The following is a 19,817-nucleotide window of genomic DNA, read 5'->3' as shown; positions in this document are numbered from 1 at the left end:
TTTTGGTGATTTAAAACTAATAACTGCTCTCAGTAGTGACTTTAAACTGATGTGCTTCTGTTCAAAGGTTTTTTTAAAGTCTTATGGATGTTAAAAGGACAGCTGAAGGATTAATTAGTATTGTATTCTTTGGGGTTATATTTGAATTGATGGTTGCTAAGATGTTCACTGTGTGTTTTAAAAAGATTAACTTGAGTTCATAGAATAAACATTGTTTTGCTTTAAAAAAAACTTTTCCGGGGGGGAAAGTCCCCGCGAGTGAAGAGGGCAATGCTCGAGCGGAGTGGGAGGAGGGTGGGCTGGCGCTGCCGAATTTCAGCAATTATTACTGGGTGGCTAATATAGCCATGTTGAGGAGGTGGCTGGTGTGTGGGGGGGGGGGGGGGGGGGGGAGCCGGCGTGGGTGCGCATGGAGGCGGCTTCTTGTAAGGGCACAAATCTCGGGGCATTGGTGTGGTCCCCAATCTGCGATAATCACCGGTTTGCCCCGGGGGGGGGGATGGACGGGGGCTTCCGAATTTGGCGGAGAGCGGGGATTGAGAGGATGGGAGACTTGTTTATAAAAGGAAGCTTCCCGAATACGAAGGCGCTGGAGGAGAAGTTTGTATTGGCGGGGGAAATTAATTTTGATATCTGCAGGTGCGGGACTTTCTGTGGAGGCAGGTACCAATCTTCACACTCCTGCCGCTGAGGGGGATTCAGGATAGGGTGGTCTCTAGAGGATGGATAGGAGAGGGGAGTGTCTCGGACATATATAAAGAGCTTATGGGTTCGGAGGAGACGCAGACCGAGGAGCTGAAGCGTAAGTGGGAGGAGGGGCTGGGGGGAGAGATAGAGGAGGGCCTCTGAGCGGACACGTTGGGTAGGGTCAATGCGACCGCAACATTTGACAGGCTCAGCCTGATCCATTTTAAGGTCGTTCACCAGGCTCACATGATGGTGACCTGGATGAGCAGATTCTTTGGGGTGGAGGACAGGTGTGCGAAGTGTGCGGGGCGGGCCAGCGAACCATGTCCACATGTTCTGGGCATGTCCAAAACTGAGGGGATTTTGGCAGAGGTTTGCCGACGTCATGTCCAAGGTATTAAATACGAGGGTGGCAATGAGTCCAGAGGTGGCGATTTTCGGGGTGTCGCAGGATCCGGGAATCCAGGAAGAGAAAGAGGCAGATGTTCTGGCCTTTGCTTCCCTGGTAGCCCGGAGGTGGATACTATTAGCATGGAGGGACTCGAAGCTCCCGAAATTGGAGACCTGGCTAACTGACATGGCTAGCTTTCTCTGTCTGGAGAAAATTAAGTTTGCCACGAGAGGGTGTCTGTTAGGGTTCACCCAGAGGTGAAACCGTTTGAAACCCAGCCAAACTTTCATAAAGGGCTCAGCTACAATAACAAAATATAGAAAATCTAAACAATAAAGTGTACTGAACTTGCAAAAACGGGGCTAATAGTTTTTTAAAGCTATACCAGAAGACCTGTCAATCAATGCACTGCAGCAGATGTCTTTTTTTTTACTCGCAGTGAAAGCTGCAGACTATTTATTTCCCTATAATTTTAAACGAATGGGGATTTAAATCACTTCAAATCATGCCACTTAAACACATCTTAAACACACCTTTCACAATCTTTTATGCCTCCTTTATTAAATCGTAATTTCTACACTGTGGGTCAAGGCCCTTGGAACAGTGAAAACGGGGTCTGTTTGAACTCAAAACGGTTAGAAGATTCTTGTTTCATGCCTATTGATTCACCATCCCCCCTTCCTCTCATTGATGAGAGTGGGATCTGCCAGAAATAGTGTCCTGCCTTCCATTTTTCAAAGATCTACTGAGTCATCCCAACTCAGCACAAATCGTGCCCGAAATCTCCCAATTTTCTGCCTGGGCCAAGTAAATTAACTTAGTACAGACTGGGGAAAATGTATTCCGTTTTCGGTTGCAATTACTAAGGTATGAGCATCACATAAACCATTACATTGACATGGATTAATTTTACATTGAGTTATTATTTAATAGATGGGTGAGTGTGAGTTTAAAATCAAATCAAAAATCCACAGGAACTCTTACTTGTAAACTGGATGATGAGATCCAGAATTATAATTACTAAAACATTCTGAAACTTGAAAAACAAGGGAGGGTTCCTTTCTTATCCTGAAAGGTAAGTGGATATAACCCACTGTATGTGTGATATCTATTCTACTCTTGAAAAGTTAATTAATTAATACAGCAAAATGTATCTCTCCACAATTCCTTATAAAAATGTACCTGCGGGCTCTTGTTCCAACGATAGAATTCAATACTAGTTCTTTCAGACGAGACATTTTCATGTCAAGAAAGAAGTGTGGTCCATCTTTTCCAACATTCCAGGTGAAAGGAATTAGGGTCATTTCAGTGCAACGGTCTTCAATGAACTGATGTTGAATCATATTTCCAGCCATCCTTAATAACTTATCAAGGTCTTGCCTTCTAACTGAAAGAAGAAATATGTTAACTCATGGGCAGTTAACTTAGGGGAGATGGTGGGATAGTTGTAATGTCATTGGACTACTAATTCAAAGGCACAAGGTTAATTCACTGGGGGCATTGATTGAATCCCACCACAACTGTTGGTAGAATTTTAAATTCAATTAATTAATCATTTTGGAATTGAAAATATAGTCTTGGTAATGGTAATCCCATAAAACTGTCATTGATTGTAATAAAAGCCCATCTGGTTCACCATTGTCCTTTAGAGAAGAAAATTTGCCATCCTTATCTGGTCTGGCCTACATGTGGCTCCAGACCCACAGCAATGTGTTTGATTCCTAACTTCCCTCTGAAATGGCACAACAAGGCAGTTCATGGGCAATTAGGCATGCGCAACAAATGCTGGCCTTCCCAGCAATGCCCACAGCCCATGAGAGAATAAAAAACGGTTATTTATTTAGCCAGCGCTTGAAAAATAGGTAATAAAATTCCCATGGGTTAATGCAATGGGATGTACCTCTGATACTTCATGACCAGGAAGACCGTGATTGTATCTCAGTCTGCTGATCTTACCTCAGTGGCAGAGAGAGTGCTACAATTAGTTTCTGTGGCCTGTTCTTTGAAAAATCTTCTTTGAGCTGTTCTGTTTACTAGTTATAAAATATTTGCTTTCCCATTGATGCACCTTGAGAATGGGCATGTTGGGTGAACAATGGTGTAAATGCAAAGTTGTGTGGTGGGGGTGGTGTTTGGAGACAGTTGGTCATGGAATGACACCTTCAGAAGTATGTTTGACCAGAGTTGGCAACCTGAAATAGGAGAAGCAATTAGCTGGGTTCCTGCTCCTAATCATTATCCAACTAGATAATATAGACTTTGGAAAGACCAGGTCCAGATTCATAGGAACATAGGACTTAGGAGTAGGAGTAGACCATTCGGCCCTTCGAGCATGCTCCATCATAGAATCCCTGCAGTACAGGAGGCCCTCGAGTCTGCACGACCCTAGGAAAGAGCACGTTTGCCTAGGCCCACACCTCCACCCAACCCCGTAATGCAGTAATCCCATCAAAACGTTTGGAAACTAAGGGGCAACTTAGCATGCCAATCTACATAACCTGCGAATCGTTGGACTGTGGGAGGAAACATGACCAGACGGGGTATAGAAGGATACAGGCAGTTGGTATAGATAGGACATGTCATCGGCGCAGACTTGGAGCACCGAAGGGCCTGTTCTTGTGCTGAATTGTTCTTTGAAACTGGGGAACATGAAAGGGGCAACACAGGTGGAGAAGGTAGTCAAGAAGGCATACGGCATGCTTGCCTTCATTGGCCGGGGCATTGAGTGTAAAAATTGGCAAGTCATGTTGCAGCAGTATAGAACCTTAGTTAGGCCACACTTGGAATATAGTGTTCAATTCTGGTCGCCACACTACCAGAAGGATGTGGAGGCTTTAGAGAGGGTGCAGAAGAGATTTACCAGGATGTTGCCTGGTATGGAGGGCATTAGCTATGAGGAGCAGTTGAATAAACTCGGTTTGTTCTCACTGGAACGACGGAGGTTGAGGGGCGACCTGTTAGAGGTCTACAAAATTATGAGGGGCATAGACAAGAGTGGATAGTCAGAGGCTTTTCCCCAGGATAGAGGGGTCAATTACTAAGGGGGCATAGGTTTAAGGTGCGAGGGGCAAGGTTTAGTGTAGATGCATGAGGCAAGTTTTTTTACACAGAGGGTAGTGGGTGCCTGGAACTCGCTACCGGAGGAGGTGGTGGAAGCAGGGACGATAGTGGCATTGGAGGGGCATCTTGACAAATGCATGAATAGGATGGGAATAGAGGGATACGGACCCAGGAAGTGTAGAAGATTGTAGTTTAGTCGGGCAGAATGGTCGGCACGGGCTTGGAGGGCCGAAAGGCCTGTTCCTGTGCTGTACTTTTCTTTGTTCTTTGAAACCCACGCAGACACGGGGAGAATGTGCAAATTGCACACAGTCACCCAAGGCCGGAATTGAACCAGGGTCTCTGGTGCTGTGAGGCAGCAGTGCTATCCACTGTGCCACCTGGTCCCTGGCACTGTGAGGCAGCAATGCACACCACTATGCCACCGAAACTCAAGTCAGCAAATTAAGGGGAAAAGACAGAAATTCCGAATAAAAAGCCTTTGCCCTGATTAAATCCAGGGTGAGAAGGTTCATGAAAAGTCTTCCTGTCCTGCCACTAATACAGGCCCTTAAGTGAGCAAGGATTGCCTACTTAAGGGCCTCATCACATTGGTGAGTGATTCGCCATGAGGGAAACCTGAAAAGCAATCCACAAGACCATAAGATAGAGGAGCAGAATTAGGCTATTCAGCCCATTGTGCTTGCTCTGCCATTCAATCATGGCTGATACGTTTCTCATCCCCATTCTTTCTGTCCAGGTTGCTTGTGGGCTCATGATGGGAGGGGTGATAGTCCCTCCTGTCAGGTGCCCAGTGCCTGATTAAGGGGCTCAGCAATGGAAAGCAGGGGTGTGCACTGAGAGCTTTGGCGACCCCAGAATGCAGGATGGCAGGTCCAGCGAACCTGTCATCATTTAGCCTGATTAGTTCGCCATGTACCTTTCTCTAGTGGTAAGATTAAATTTGTCGCTCTATTTTGCCTCCTGGTTTTCTATCATTATTGGAATGCATTCAATGTCTTCTTCTGTGATGACATAAATATTTATACAAAGTCTCTACCATATGTACTTATTTCCATTGATTTCCCAGTCTCATCCTTTAAGGGAGCAACGTTTACTTTAGCTACTCTCCTCCTTTTTGTATATACCTCAGCTATTATCGGCTGCTTTTATATTTCTCGCTATAGTTTCTCCTCATCATCCACTTTCTGTTCTTTGTCCCTTGTGTATTTATCCAGCTTCTTGTCACAGCAAGCGGCATACTTTAACTGCTAAAGATGTTTCTCCTGAATAGGAAATTCGGCAGAAACTTACTCGACCCAGAATGGCCAGAATGTAAAATTGGCTCCCACGGAGAACAATAAATTCTATGATTAAAATACACCATATCCCCCAAAACAGAGGAAACGAAACAATTGATAGTTTTCGTGAAGTCCATCCACCCTTCCGATTGCCTCACATTTGGTTCACTCACCGTGACCACAACGGTTTCCCAGGCAGCCTGCAATGTCCGCCGGGAACTGTAGTCACGTCAGCCGGGCCGCAGCCGCCCGCCCCGCCTGCACTGCAACCCCCGGCATGCGCGGCGCACGCAGTGTCCGCCCTGCCACCCAAGAACTTCAACACCCGGCGCGCATTGCGCGGCGAGCATGCGCAGCGGGCCTTGTCCGGCGGGGATACGGGATGGCGGCTCGGCGGTGGACGGATCGGCCCCGGGCCCAGTGAGTGGAGCAGAAGGAGCGAGCGGGGCCAGCTCGATCGGGGTATCGTCACCCCATCCCTGCAGGTGTGCGGCAAAATGCACCCGGGCTTCGCCATTGGCCTGGTGTTCCTGGGCTGCACCAGCAACGTTGTGTTTCTGGAACTGTTGGCCAGGTGAGTGAGAACCAAGATGACCACTGCCTTCACTTGAATCTAGGTGAGAACCAGGATGACCACTGCCTTCACTTCAGTCTAAGCGATAACCAGGGGTCTGAACATTGCATTTACTTAAATCTAACTGAGACCAGGGATCTGATGATTGCCTTTTATTTAATGCAGGTGAGCACAAGGGATATGACCATTCTTGAAACAAATTACTACGAATTCTGGAACTCTGAAATCAAAACAGAAAATGCTGACATATCCAGCAGGTTTGGCAGCATCTGTGGAGAGAGAGAAACAGAGTTAATGTTTCAGGTCTGTGACATTTAATCAGTACAGCGAAAAGTTAGAAATGTCATGTGCATTTAAAAAGTGAAGGCATGAGAGTGGGGAAACTGAACGAAAGGGAAGGTCTACGATAGGGCAGAAGGCAAGAGAGATTAAATAGCAAATGTTTCATGGTGTGTGGACAAATCAAGTTGTAATGGGACAGGTAAAGAAAGTAAATGTGTGTCCAGAGGATGTGTGATGTGGAGATGCCGGCGTTGGACTGGGTTGAGCACAGTACGAAGTCTTACAACACCAGGTTAAAGTACAACAGGTTTGTTTCAATGTCACTAGCTTTCAGAGCGCTGCTCCTTCCTCAGGTGAATGAAGAGGTATGTTCCAGAAACACATATATAGACAAATTCAAAGATGACAAACAATGCTTGGAATGCGACCATTAGCAGGTGATTAAATCTTTACAGATCCAGAGATGGGGTAACCCCAGGTTAAAGAGGTGTGAATTGTATCAAGCCAGGACAGTTGGTAGGATTTCGCAGGCCAGATGGTGGGGGATGAATGTAATGCGACATGAATCCCAGGTCCCAGTTGAGGCCGCATTCTTGTGTGGAACTTGGCTATAAGTTTCTGCTCGGCGATTCTGCGTTGTCGCGCGTCCTGAAGGCCGCCTTGGAGAACGCTTACCCGGAGATCAGAGGCTGAATGCCCTTGACTGCTGAAGTGTTCCCCGACTGGAAGGGAACATTCCTGCCTGGTGATTGTTGCGCGATGTCCGTTCATTCACTCTGAATTCACCAAATGATCTAGAGATAGTCTTTAGATGGCAGAGAGATCAAAATTACACCTTCTTTGGCTGGCTGCAGCTCCAACACTAAAACAAAACTAAAAAACACAGACACACCCAAGCTTTTCCTCAAAGCGAAACTAAAAAGCAGTGCTAGAGCTCAGCTCCACCCACACTCTTCAACCACTTGAGCAGACAAACATTTCTTAAAGTGACATCCACTACAGATATTTTTATAAACACCCATTTCTTAAAGGTACTCTCACATGACCGGTGTGACTGGTAGTATTCTGAGTAGCTGCTGTCTGAAAGCAATGAAAAGGAAATGAGAGAGAAACGAGCAGGAAAACCCCCCAAAATGAAACCAGAGATTGATCTACAATTGTTGAACTTGATGTTGATTCCAGAAAACTATAAAAAGCCTAGTCACGAGATGAGGTGCTGTTCCTCAACCTTGTGTTGAACTTTATTAGAACATTACAGCAGGCCAGGGACAGGAAACTCAGAATGGGAGGAAGGTAGAGAATTAAAGTGGCAGATCCGGTCTGTGAACTGAATGGAAGTGTCCTGCAGAATGGTCACCCAGTCTGCATTTAGTATCCCCAATGTTAAGGAGGCCATGTTGAGACCAGTGAATACAGTTTACTAACTGGAACAAAGTAGTAAATTGCTGTTTCAAACAGAAGGAATTTTTTGACAAATCAAATTGGCAATGGTAGCCTTTGGAATACGTTCACAAGAGTATTAGATACAGCTTCTGAGAACAATGTTTCAGGAAGCAACTAAGGAAAAGGTTATTTTAGACGTGTCACTTTAGACCTGCCAATGTGTAATAAGATGGGGTTAATTAATGATCTCATAGCAACAGGCTAATCACATTGAATGTGAGAGGGTTGAATAGGCCGGTCAAGAAGTCCCACGTGTTCGCGCATTTGAGGTGCTTAAAGGCGGATGTGGCATTCTTGCAGGAAATGCACCTGAAGATCGGGGATCGAACTAGGCTAAGGAAAGGGTGGGTAGGTCAGGTCTTTCATTCAGGATTAGATTTGAAGACAAGGGGGGTGGTGGTCTTAATAAATAAGCGGGTAACGTTTGAAGTGGGGAACATAGTGGCAGACTATGGGGGAAAGGTCTGGTATGGTAAGTGGGAAATTGGAGGGGATGCTGGTGGTGTGAGTGAATGTTTACACCCCAAACTGGGACGATGTAGTGTTTATGAGGCGGGTGCTGGGGACGATCCCTGACCTGGACTCGCACCGGCTGATAATGGTGGGGGATTTTAACACGGTTCTGGAGCCAAAATGGGATCTGTCAAGTCCTGAGGTCGATGAGGATATCAGCCAGGGAATTGAAAGGGTTTATGGAGCGTATGGGAGGAGTGGACCCGTGGAGGTTTGGTAGGCCGAGGGCGAAATCATTTTTGTTTTTCTCCCATTACATAGGGTGTACTCCCGGATCGATTATTTTGTGATGGACTGGATGTTGTTGGCGGTTGTGGTCGGTTCGGAGTACTCGCTGATTGTGGTTTCAGACCATGCGCCGCATTGGGTGGACTTGCAGGTGGATCGGGGGGAGGGGGGCAGCACCGGCAGTGGAGGTTAGATGTGGAGCTGTTAGCAGATGAGGAGATTTGTGAGTGGGTAAGGGCTGCTATTCGGGGATATGTGGAGTTGAATGACATTGTTGAGGTTTCGGCAGCCACGGTATAGGAGGCACTGAAAGCGGTGGTGAGGGGGCTGAGTTTATTTCAATACAGATGCATAGAGACAAGAGGGAGCGGACGGAGATGGCGAGGTTAGTGGATAAGATTCTGCACTTGGATAGGAGGTATGCCGAGGCCCGGAGGCGGTGTTGTTGAGGGAGCGGCAGAAACTTCCCTACTGCCATCAGACTTTTGAATGGACCTACCTCGTATTAAGTTGATCTTTTCTCTACACCTTGCTATGACTGTAACATTATATTCTGCAGTCTCTCCTTCCTTGCCTATGTACGGTATGCATTGTTTGTACAGCATGCAAGAAACAATACTTTTCACTGTATACTGATACATATGACAATAATAAATCAAAAAACTCCTGATGGAGTTTGGACTGATATCTATGGGTAAGGTGGTAGGGCAGTTGAGGAGGGCTAGAGGGGCGGTTCTATGAATATGGGGAAAAGGCGAGTATGAACCTGGACCCGGTGGGAGTGAATGGGTGTTCAAGGACTTTTATAAGAGACTATATGAGTCGGAACCCCCAGCCAGGGTGGAGAGAATGAGGCGTTTCTTGGATGGGTTGGAGTTCCCTTGGGTGGAGGAGAATCTGGTGAAGGGACTGGAAGCCCCATTGGGCTGGTAGAGGTGTTGGAGGGCATGGGAGCGATGTAGGCAGGGAAGCTCCCAGGCACAGACGGGTTCCTGGTGGAATTTTATCAAACGTTTCTGGGGCCCCTGCTGGTAATGGTGTTCAATGAGGCGAGGAGGATCAGACAGGGTTTGTAAAGGGGAAGCATCTGTCGGCTAACATCGGGCGGTTGTTAAATGTTATAATGATGCCCCTGGAGGAACGAAGTGTGGAGGTAGTGGTTGCCATGGATGCAAAAAGGCCTTTGACCGGGTGGAGAGGGACTATTTGAGGGAGGTGTTGGGGAGTTTGTGTTTGGCAGGCATTTGTGGATTGGATCTGGCTGTTGTACCAGACACCGACAGCAAGTGTGCGAACGAATGGGGTGAGCTTGGGTTGCACCCTGGGACGAGGCAGAGTTGCCCACTCTCCCCATTGCTCTTTGCCTTGGCGATAGAGCCATTGGCAATGGTGCTTAGAGCGTTAAAGGATTGGCAGGGGATAGTGTGTGAGGATGTGGATCATAGGGTCTCTCGGTACGCTGACGATCTGTTGCTCTATATATCAAACCCTTTGGAAGTTATTGGGGGATTAGACCCACGCTTCTCACCCTCAAAATGAAGGTGAAATTCTATCATGCTATGATCGCTCTTGTCTCGAGGATCCTTTGCTAAAATATATATTTTTTAATGATCTCACAGCAAAGGATCCTCTAGACAATAGTGATCATAGCATGATAGAATTTCGCCTTATGTTTGAGGGTAAGAAGCGTGGGTCTAAAATTAGTGTCTTAAAACATAAAGGGAGGCCATTACTAAGGCAATTCTCTGGACGTTTTGCTGATGGACAGGATATATGGCTCACTCAAATATTCTCCTGAGACCATAGTCTTTTATTGGTCTTTGCAAATGTGGTGTCTTTATCTTAGTGAGTTACAATGTAGAAGATTTGGTGATGAAAATAGGGTGGTCGCCTTTGTTTCAAGCATAAATCACTTTTAGCTTTTGTTTTTAATAAGTCTCTTAAAATTGCAGTTCAATTTTCTAGCCGTTGGATTAAAAATCGCTACTTAGCATAAAGCATGTTTTCATGACATCTGTCATTAGAAAATTGCTAGAATCCATTATTAAGGAAGTAGTAGCAGGACATTGCATCATTGTCACGTGTGCTCTGTCTGAAGACAGGTCCTCGACTCACTGTCTGCTGATACATCAATGCGAGTCATTTTCTTGACACGTTTTGTCACTCGTGGTTTGCCATTGCCCTCTATTCTCAGGCAAGCCAAGGCAGCAGGTCCCAAGTCTCTATCCCAGCTGGAATGGGAATCAAACTTTCACTGTTGACTTTATTCTGAACCATGTAGACAACTAAACTAACCGGCTCATTATCAGGATGTTTAGAGAATCATAATACAATCTCGCAGAGTTAACGTGGTTGATGAAAGGGAAATTGTGCTTGGTAGCATTATTGGAGTTCTTTGAGGATGTAACAAGCAGGCTGTATAAAGGACAAACCAGTAAATGTAGTGTATTTGGATTTCCAAAAGACATTCAATATGTTGCCACATCAAAGGTTACCACAAGATAAAGTTCACGGTTGGGAGTAATGTATTAAGATAGTTAGTGGATTAGCTAACTAACAGAATAAACTAACAAGGACAGAAAGTTGGGATGAATAGGTTGTTTTCAGATTAGCAAACTGTAACTAGGGTGTGCAGGTATAGCAAGTAATTTGGAAATTAAATAGAATTCTACCTTTTATTGCGGGGATGTCAGTATAACTGAGTAAGGAAATCTTGCTGCAGCAATACAGGGCATTGGTGAGACCATATCTAGAGTATTGTGTACAGTTATGGTCTCCTTATTCGAGGTGTACTTACGTTGGAAGACGTTCACAGAATGTTCTCAAGGTTGAATCCTGCGATGAAAGGGTTGCCTGCGATGAAAGGCTGAGCAGTTTGTGGCTATATTGGGATTTTAGAAGACCTGGAGTTAGGTGTCCTTATTGAAACATGGGGACTTGATCGGGAGCATGCTGGCATGTTTCCCCTAGTTTCAAAATGACGTGTAGATGGAGATGGAGATGAGGAAGAATTTCTTCTTTGGTTCGTTGATCTTTGGAATTCTCTCCCCAGAGAGCAATGGAGGTTTTGTCATTGAATATATTCAAGGCTGAGTTCTAGACATTTTTGATCTACAAGGGAGTTGACGGATATGTGAATAAGGCAGGAAAATGGAGTTAGCGCCACAATCGATCAGCCATGATCTTATTGAAGCAGGCTCAATAGGCCATATGGTCTCCAATTCCTTCTGTTTTCAGCCTTGGATGGTGAGGAGGGTTAGGTAAAAGGGCTGCTGTGCATCGCCTGTGCTTGCATGAAAAGGTGCCATGGGAAAGGAAGTGTTGTAGAGAATGGACCAGGGTATTTTTGAACTGATGGCTTCTTCAGAATACTGAAAAGGGAGGTGGGGAGATGTATTTGTTGACAGCATCACTCCGGAGGTGGCAGAAATGACGGAGGATGATCTGTTGAATGAGGAAGCTTGTGGGCTGGAAGATAAGGGCGAGTGCACCCTGTTTCGGTTGCGGGAAGGGGTGAGAGCAGAGCTGCATGAGCCAGATTGGACTCGGTAAAGGCCCTGTCAATGACAGTGGGGGTTGTCCTTGGCTGAGGAAAAAGGAAGACATGTCAAAAGTGCCAGAATGTTGCAATGCCTGAATAAATGCGATGGAGATGAACAAACTGGAATAATGGAATGGAGTCCATAAAGAAAACAAGGTATGAGGAAGTGTAGTCACAGTAATTATAGGAATTAGTGAGCTGAAGTGATTATTGGTTGATAGCTTATCCTCAGAAAGAGTGGTGGAGGAAGGGGGAAAAAAGATTCTTAATATATGTGAAGGCAAGAGAAGGTTGGAAATTGGAAACATGCTTCCCTGACGGTAATTGTCTCCTGTTGACCTTGGATATCTCGTGCCTCTGCTCTATCCCCCACCAACATCCCCCACCAATAAATCCTGAGAGCTCTCTGCTTTTTTTCTTGAACAGAGGCCAATCTGTTGCCATCCACTGCCTGTCTCCTCTGCCTGACTGACCTTGTTCTCACTTTGACTAACTTTTCCTTTAACTCCATTCGCTTCCTGCAAATAAAAGGTGTTGCTATGGAAACCCTGATGGGTCATATAGTCTTTTTTTATGTATATGTGTAACATTCTCTGTTCCAGCCCTACCAAGACCCACTCTCTCACCCTTTATTCAGGTACATTGATTGTATCAATGCCGATTCCTGTTGCCAGCCTCAACTAGATCATTTCCATTACCTTGCTTCCACTTTTCTCTCACCTTCACTTGGTCCACAAGATGTAATAGACAATATTATCTTTGTTACGAGCAGGTGAGAAGGGGTGCAATGACCTCTCTCTTTTACTATGCCTTGTCTGGTTGGAGCAGCGGTGTTGAATTTTAGGTAAGGTAAAGTCGCCATAGTCCCAGGTAACCATAGGCTATTTTCCCCTTTTGAGGGGGAGAGCTGACTGGTGGTGGTTTAACCTGAGGATCACCACACCTCAGGCAAGGTTGAGAGCCACAGCCGGTACTGGAATTGAACCTGCAATGCTGCTGCTTCACGAACCAGCTGTCCAGCCAACTGAGCTAAACCACCTAATTTCAAAAGAATCCTGTGTACCTTAGTACATGCCTGACTCTGCAGTTCGAAATAATTAAGCCAGGCAGGTACTCTTGAGGTACAAATATTAAAAATTACAAATACATCCAACATGTGCAAATGCACACTCAAAAAGTCCATGCATGCAGAGCTAAATACAACTTTATAGAGTATCAAAGGTTAAACTTGGCCAAGTTAAAATGTCAATTCAAAAAAAAAAAGTTAATAAAAATTCACTGTATCCAGAGCATTAGTTCTTCAGCCGAGATTATTGGCTTAAAATAATGGCTGGTACAGTAGAGAATCTCTGTTTGCTGTAGGAATATCGACACACTTTTAACTCTGTAAAACAGGTTTCGAAGCTGAGATGAATATTGAGCAGAAATGGGGGGAGAAGGTAGATTGCTGCAGCCAGATTAACCTCTGTCTCTTAGTTCAAAAATCAAGCAGTTGCACGCGAGAGCTGGTTCACATAACCTCTCTCTCATTTAGTCACAGAAGTTCAAAGAAATGGACCAGAACCAGGAACCATGATAATATCCCGTTTATCCTCACTTTCCATCCCACCAATCTCCGCATTCAAAGGATCATCCTCCGCCATTTCCATCAACTGCAGCATGATGCCACCATGAAACATATCTTCCACTCACCCCTCCCATCCCTCGTCTGTCAGCATTCCACATGGGCTCCTCCCTTCTGACACCCTGGTCAACTCCTCCACCACCCCAACTCCTCACCCCCTTTCCACAGCTCATTCCCTTGTAATTGTAAAAGGTGAAACATCTGCACCTCTTTCAATTCGGTCCACTGTATCCGCTACTCCAAATTTGGTCATCTCTACATTGGAGAGACTAAACACAGACTGGGTGACCGCTTTGCTGGACACCTTCACTCAACCCGCAAGCATGACCCAACCTTCCTGTTATTGCCATTGCAACTCACCATCTTGCTCTTATACCCAAATGTCCATCCTCAGCCTGCTGCAATGTTCCAATGAAGCCCAATGCAAACTGGAGGAACAGCACCTCATCTTCCGATCCACCCGGTTACAGCACTCAACATTGAGTTCAACAACTTTTCTCCTCCATTTTCACCTTTTTAAAAAAAAAAAAAATCCCAAATATTTTTTGTCCTAATGCAAGAACTCCCTCTCCCATCGGGCCATCTGCCACTTGTTCTGAAGTTTTGCTTTCACCTGAGCACTGACCTTGATCTCCCATTTGTACATTCTGACATCTTATCTTAATACAACGGCCAGCACCTTCAGCCAGTAACCTCCTCTGTCTCGTGACCTACACATCTTTGTTGCAAACTCCTAGCTCTCACTGATAGCTCTGTTCCAGTTGCTGTACCCTTATACAGTATACAATCCAACACATTTCTCCTCTTTAGCTATGAACAAGAGCCAGCACATGTGGGCAGCACGGTAGCATAGCGGTTAGCGCAATTGCTTCACAGCTCCAGGGTCCCAGGTTCGATTCCCAGCTGGGTCACTGTCTGTGCGGAGTCTGCACGTTCTCCCCGTGTGTGCGTGGGTTTCCTCCGGGTGCTCCGGTTTCCTCCCACAGTCCAAAGATGTGCAGGTTAGGTGGATTGGCTGTGATAAATTGCCCTTCGTGTCCAAAATTGCCCTTTGCGTTGGTTGAGTGGGGTTACTGGGTTATGGGGATAGGGTGGTGTGGGTTTGGGTGGGGTGCTCTTTCCAAGAGCCGGGGCAGACTCGATGGGCCGAATGGCCTCCTTCTGCACTGTAAAAAATTCTATGATGAGTGATTAGCGCTGCTGCCTCACAGCGCCAGGGACTTGGGTTTGATGGGTGACTGTCTGAGTGGAGTTTGCATGTTCTCCACGTGTCTGTGTGGGTTAACCGGGTGCTCCAATTTCTTCCCACAGTCCAAAGGTGTGCAGGTTAGGTGGATTGGCCATGCCAAATGCCCCTTAGTGTCCAAAGATGTGTGCAGGTTAGCTGGGGATAGGGTGGAGGAGTGGGCCAATGTAGAGTGCTTTTCAGAGGGTCAGTGCAGATTCAAAGGACCGAATGGCCCCCTGCACTGTAGGGATTCGATGGAGTCATTACGACTCAACGTTAACTCTATATTCTCTCTCTGCAGATTTGTTTCAGCATTTGCTCTTTTTGTTTCAGCAACCAAAGTATTTTGCCTTTATCAAAGAAATTAATTCGGAATTCCAAAATAAAGCTAATTACTTTTATTACGATCCCGGACCAGACCCCAGCAATTGCTAGAATACTGAGAAACCTTTTAGCTGGTTTAGCTCAGTGGGCTAGACAGCTGGTTTTATGATGCAGAACAAGGCCATTAGCGTGGGTTCAATTCCCGTACCAGCTGAGAATTCTGAATTCTCCCTCTGTGTACCCCGAACAAGCGCCGGAATTGGCGACTAGGGGCTTTTCACAGTAACTTCATTGCAGTGTTAATGTAAGCCTACTTGTGACAATAAAGATTATTTTTATTTACCCCAATATTTTATTTAATTTGTAAGACTCTGAGAAAAGGAAACTTTGCTCCAAGAGTGATTCTACGCACAAATAGGAATTTGGTATATCAAAACAAACTTCATTAACTTTAAAATCATAAAGACTATAGCTTACAATTACCAGTTAAACAATGGCTAACAATAGAATGAAATAACTCCTAACGGCTATATTTACCTCCACTCGAATAACACCCATCTCCGGTCAAAATCCTTTTAAAATACAGTTAGCAGACCCAGGAATACTTGCTTAATAATAATCGCTTATTGTCACAAGTAGGCTTCAATGAAGTTACTGTGAAAAGCTTAATTGAGATGTCTTGAATACTCTGCTTTGAGAAAGATACCTTTCAGCACCCAGATTGCAGTTTCTTGCCTGTCTCAAACTACTGTTTAACTTGTCAGCTTTGAGAAACTGCTCCTGCCCTGTTCACAGGCAAAATTTTTAACTCGCTTTTGAGAGAAGCTGCTTGTCTGTCCACATCCCAATCTAAAACTGAATTTCAAAACTGAAAACTCAATACCTGACTGCTGCACTTCCTGGCTCCTCCCATTAACTACATTATCTTACTGAGCTAAACAAAATGTCTCTAATTATATGCTACCCAGGGACTACAAATTCCATTAGCCCATCTTTTATGATGCTTTAATTGCGCCCCTGTCTCTCAAAATCCTGCTGCCTTTCAAACCAGGATTTTTAAAAACATGATTGCAGCAGTCACACACAACCCAGGCTCTTAACGTTTTCTGCACCAACTACACATAATACAATATATCTGAAAATCCTACATTCATCACACCCGTGTCTGAGCTGAATGTTACCCAGTTTCTTTTACTCAACATAATTTTTTAATGTCCCATGCATTTAACTCCTGAATGATCCATCCTCCATCATGATGAGATAGAACGGAGCTGTTAATGCCTTCAGGGCTGCCATTGTCTCTGTCGGGGTTTCTGTAGCTTTTTCATCTCTATGGAATGGAACATGACTTTGTAGGTGCAAATTAGCAGCTGCAAGTCAGTCTCCCATCTTTCATTAGAATGTCAGTTTTTATATATCCATATATTATGTATATGACCAGCTAAAAAATTGCAAAGTAATATTCTGTATAGCACATTTTGTAACAAACTGCATAATTTCTGGATAGCCACACAAACCCTTGAGACATTATTTGCTGAGTGTAAATTGTACTTGCCGAGTGAACATTACGGAAGGGAATTTGTGCACAGGGTGACCAACTCTCGCTGAAAAAATTGGCATGTGGTTCCATTAAAACAGGGGTTCGTTGGGGGTGGGTTGCAGGGCTCCAAGAGGCGCAAATGGAAACAGCGGGTACTATACACGCATAAGATTTAAAACTCTGAATTACGAGAAAAAAGGCGTCCCGGATGCATATTGCATGTCACTTGTCAGCAGAGTATTGCTGCAACAGCATGTCTCTTATTTTCAGGATACTATAAAGACTGTCGAACAAAAGAAAAAAGGGATAAGCTGAGAATGTGAAATCTTGCCTGTGGTAGACAAATTTCTAACTTTAGGAAGGTGTGTTCTCGGCAAGGAACCTTGTCTACCAGGCAAGCACTTAAAATCAACTCTTTTAAACCCATTAAGTAATTAGTGAGCATTTAGAACGGCATTGGCTTATCATGCTAGGCTAATTTACTGGAGGAGTTGGACGAAATCCCAGAGTGTACAGATAAAAAGAATGTAATGGATGTTATGTATAAACATTTTCAGAAGGCATTTGGTAAGGTGCCATATAAGAGACATTTTATGAAAATTGAGGCACAGGGTATTAAAGGAAATTAAATTTCATCCCATTTCCTCTCTGACCTCTCTGTCCTCAACCTCTTTTATATAGTTTGACTGAAACGCGATGAATGGCATCTCATCTATTTTGATTCAGTCCTTGAGAGCCTTTGAACCGAACAATGAATTCAACAATAAAAACAGAAATTACTGGGAAAACCCAGCTGGTCAGGCAGCTGCTGAGAGAGAAGCACAGTTAATGTTTCGAGTCCTTTTTCTGAAGTCGAGTCGTTGTCATCTGAAGAATCATATTGGACTCAAAATGTTAACTCTGTTTCTCTCTCACAGATGTTGCCAGACCCGCTGAGTTTAACCAACTTTTTTTTGGTTTTCATTTCAGATTTCCAGCATCTGCAGTATTTTGCTTTTATTTAAGTAATGAATTCAACAATTTCAGAAAAAAATCAGTGCTTCCATTTTTTGTTTAGGTGGCCGGTGCCAACAATGACTTGATAGTCATTTGCACCTCTCGTAGACTCTTCTTTTGTTTCTTTACTTAACATAGAACATACAGTGCAGAAGGAGACCATTCGGCCCAACGAGTCTGCACCGACCCACTTAAGCCCTCACTTCCACCCTATCTCCGTAACCCAATAACCACTCCTAACCTTTTTGGACACTAAGGGCAATTTAGCATGGCCAATCCACCTAACCTGCACGTCTTTGGACTGTGGGAGGAAACCGGAGCACCCAGAGGAAACCCGCGCAGACACGGGGAGAACGTGCAAACTCCACACAGACAGTGACCCAGCGGGGAATCGACCCTGGCGCTGTGAAGTCACAGTGCTATCCACTTGTGCTACCATGCTGCCCCAAACTTGTCCCGTTACCACTGCACCTTCATGCTTTTTTGTATTTAATCACTCCTGCCTTCCAACCTATCTAAGGTCTTCTTTTGTTCTTTCTTTGCCGACCTCCCTCCCTTTTCCCTGCCCCTGTACTTGCTTGAAACTTGCTACATCTCTTGGCAGCGCTATCGAAAGTCATGGACCTGAAGGGTTAACTTGGTATCTCTCTCCACAGATGCTGCTTGATGTGCTGAGTATTTCCAACATTTACTGTTCATATAAAAGGGAATGTAATGAGACAGGTAGAGAAATAGCTCACCAACAGCCATCACACAGTAGTGTGAAAATTTGTTTTCCCACTGGACAGATGAGATAATGCACAGACTTAGGCTATGATTTGGTCATTGGCAGGAGACGGGACAGTGTCAACGATTGTTAATAAGAACAAAGAACAAAGAAAATTACAGCACAGGAACAGGCCCTTCGGCCCTCCCAGCCTGCGCCGATCCAGATCCTTTATCTAAACCTGTCTTCTATTTTCCAAGGATCTACTTCCCTCTGTTCCCCGCCCGTTCATATATCTGTCTAGATGCATCTTAAATGATGCTATCGTGCCCGCCTCTACCACCTCCGCTGACAAGGTGTTCCAAGCACCCACCACCCTCTGCGTAAAAAACTTTCCACGCACATCTCCCTTAAACTTTCACCCTCTCACCTTGAAATCGTGACCCCTTGTAATTGACACCCCCACTCTTGGAAAAAGCTTGTTGCTATCCACCCTGTCCATACCGCTCATAATTTTGTAGACCTCAATCAGGTCCCCCCTCAACCTCCGTCTTTCCAACGAAAACAATCCTAATCTACTCAACCTTTCTTCATAGCTAGCACCCTCCATACCAGGCAACATCCTGGTGAACCTCCTCTGCACCCTCTCTGAAGCATCCACATCCTTCTCGTAATGTGGCGACCAGAACTGCATGCAGTATTCCAAATGTGGCCTAACCAAAGTCCTATACAACTGTAACATGACCTGCCGACTCTTGTACTCAATACCCCGTCCGATGAAGGCAAGCATGCCGTATGCCTTCTTGACCACTCTATCGACCTGCGTTGCCACCTTCAGGGTACAATGGATCTGAACTCCCAGATCTCTGTACAACAATTTTCCCCAGGACTCTTCCATTGACCATATAATCTGCTCTTGAATTAGATCTTCCAAAATGCATCACCTTGCATTTGCCTGGATTGAACTCCATTGGCCATTTCTCTGCCCAACTCTCCATTCTATCTATATTTTGCTGTATTCTCTGACAGTCCTCCTCGCTATCTGCAACTCCACCAATCTTCGTATCATCTGCAAACTTGCTAATCAGACCACCGATACCTTCGCCCAGATCATTTGTGTATATCACAAACAACAGTGGTCCAAGCACTTTTCTCCATTTTGAGACACTCCCTTCCACCACTACTCTCTGTCTCCAGTTGCCCAGCCAGTTCTTTATCCATCTAGCTAGTACACCCTGAACCCCATACGACTTCACTTTTTCCATCAACCTGCCATGGGAAACTTTATCAAACGCCTTACTGAAGTCCATGTATATGACATCTACAGCCCTTCCCTCATCAATTAACTTTGTCACTTCCTCAAAGAATTCCATTAGGTTTGTAAGACATGACCTTCCCTG

At 45.0% G+C, this 19,817-nt stretch overlaps 2 protein-coding genes across 2 annotated transcripts in view; one reads left to right on the top strand and one right to left on the bottom strand.

The window, feature by feature from the left end:
- LOC140387866 (uncharacterized) overlaps positions 1 to 2,460 on the bottom strand; it is a 77,025-nt gene extending 74,565 nt beyond the window's left edge. The window contains exon 1 of the mRNA XM_072471120.1: positions 2,261 to 2,460. Within this exon, the coding sequence (XP_072327221.1) occupies positions 2,261 to 2,433 (173 nt within the window). The 5' untranslated portion in view covers positions 2,434 to 2,460. The remainder of the gene's footprint in view (positions 1 to 2,260) is intronic.
- Positions 2,461 to 5,769: 3,309 nt separating this feature from the next.
- slc35b4 (solute carrier family 35 member B4) overlaps positions 5,770 to 19,817 on the top strand; it is a 50,095-nt gene continuing 36,047 nt past the window's right edge. The window contains exon 1 of the mRNA XM_072471119.1: positions 5,770 to 5,992. Within this exon, the coding sequence (XP_072327220.1) occupies positions 5,916 to 5,992 (77 nt within the window). The 5' untranslated portion in view covers positions 5,770 to 5,915. The remainder of the gene's footprint in view (positions 5,993 to 19,817) is intronic.

The sequence above is a fragment of the Scyliorhinus torazame genome, chromosome 13 (assembly GCF_047496885.1).
Source record: "Scyliorhinus torazame isolate Kashiwa2021f chromosome 13, sScyTor2.1, whole genome shotgun sequence".
Taxonomy (NCBI): domain Eukaryota; kingdom Metazoa; phylum Chordata; class Chondrichthyes; order Carcharhiniformes; family Scyliorhinidae; genus Scyliorhinus; species Scyliorhinus torazame.
Note: the sequence above shows the minus strand (reverse complement) of the source record. Positions and strands in the feature narration are given on the sequence as shown.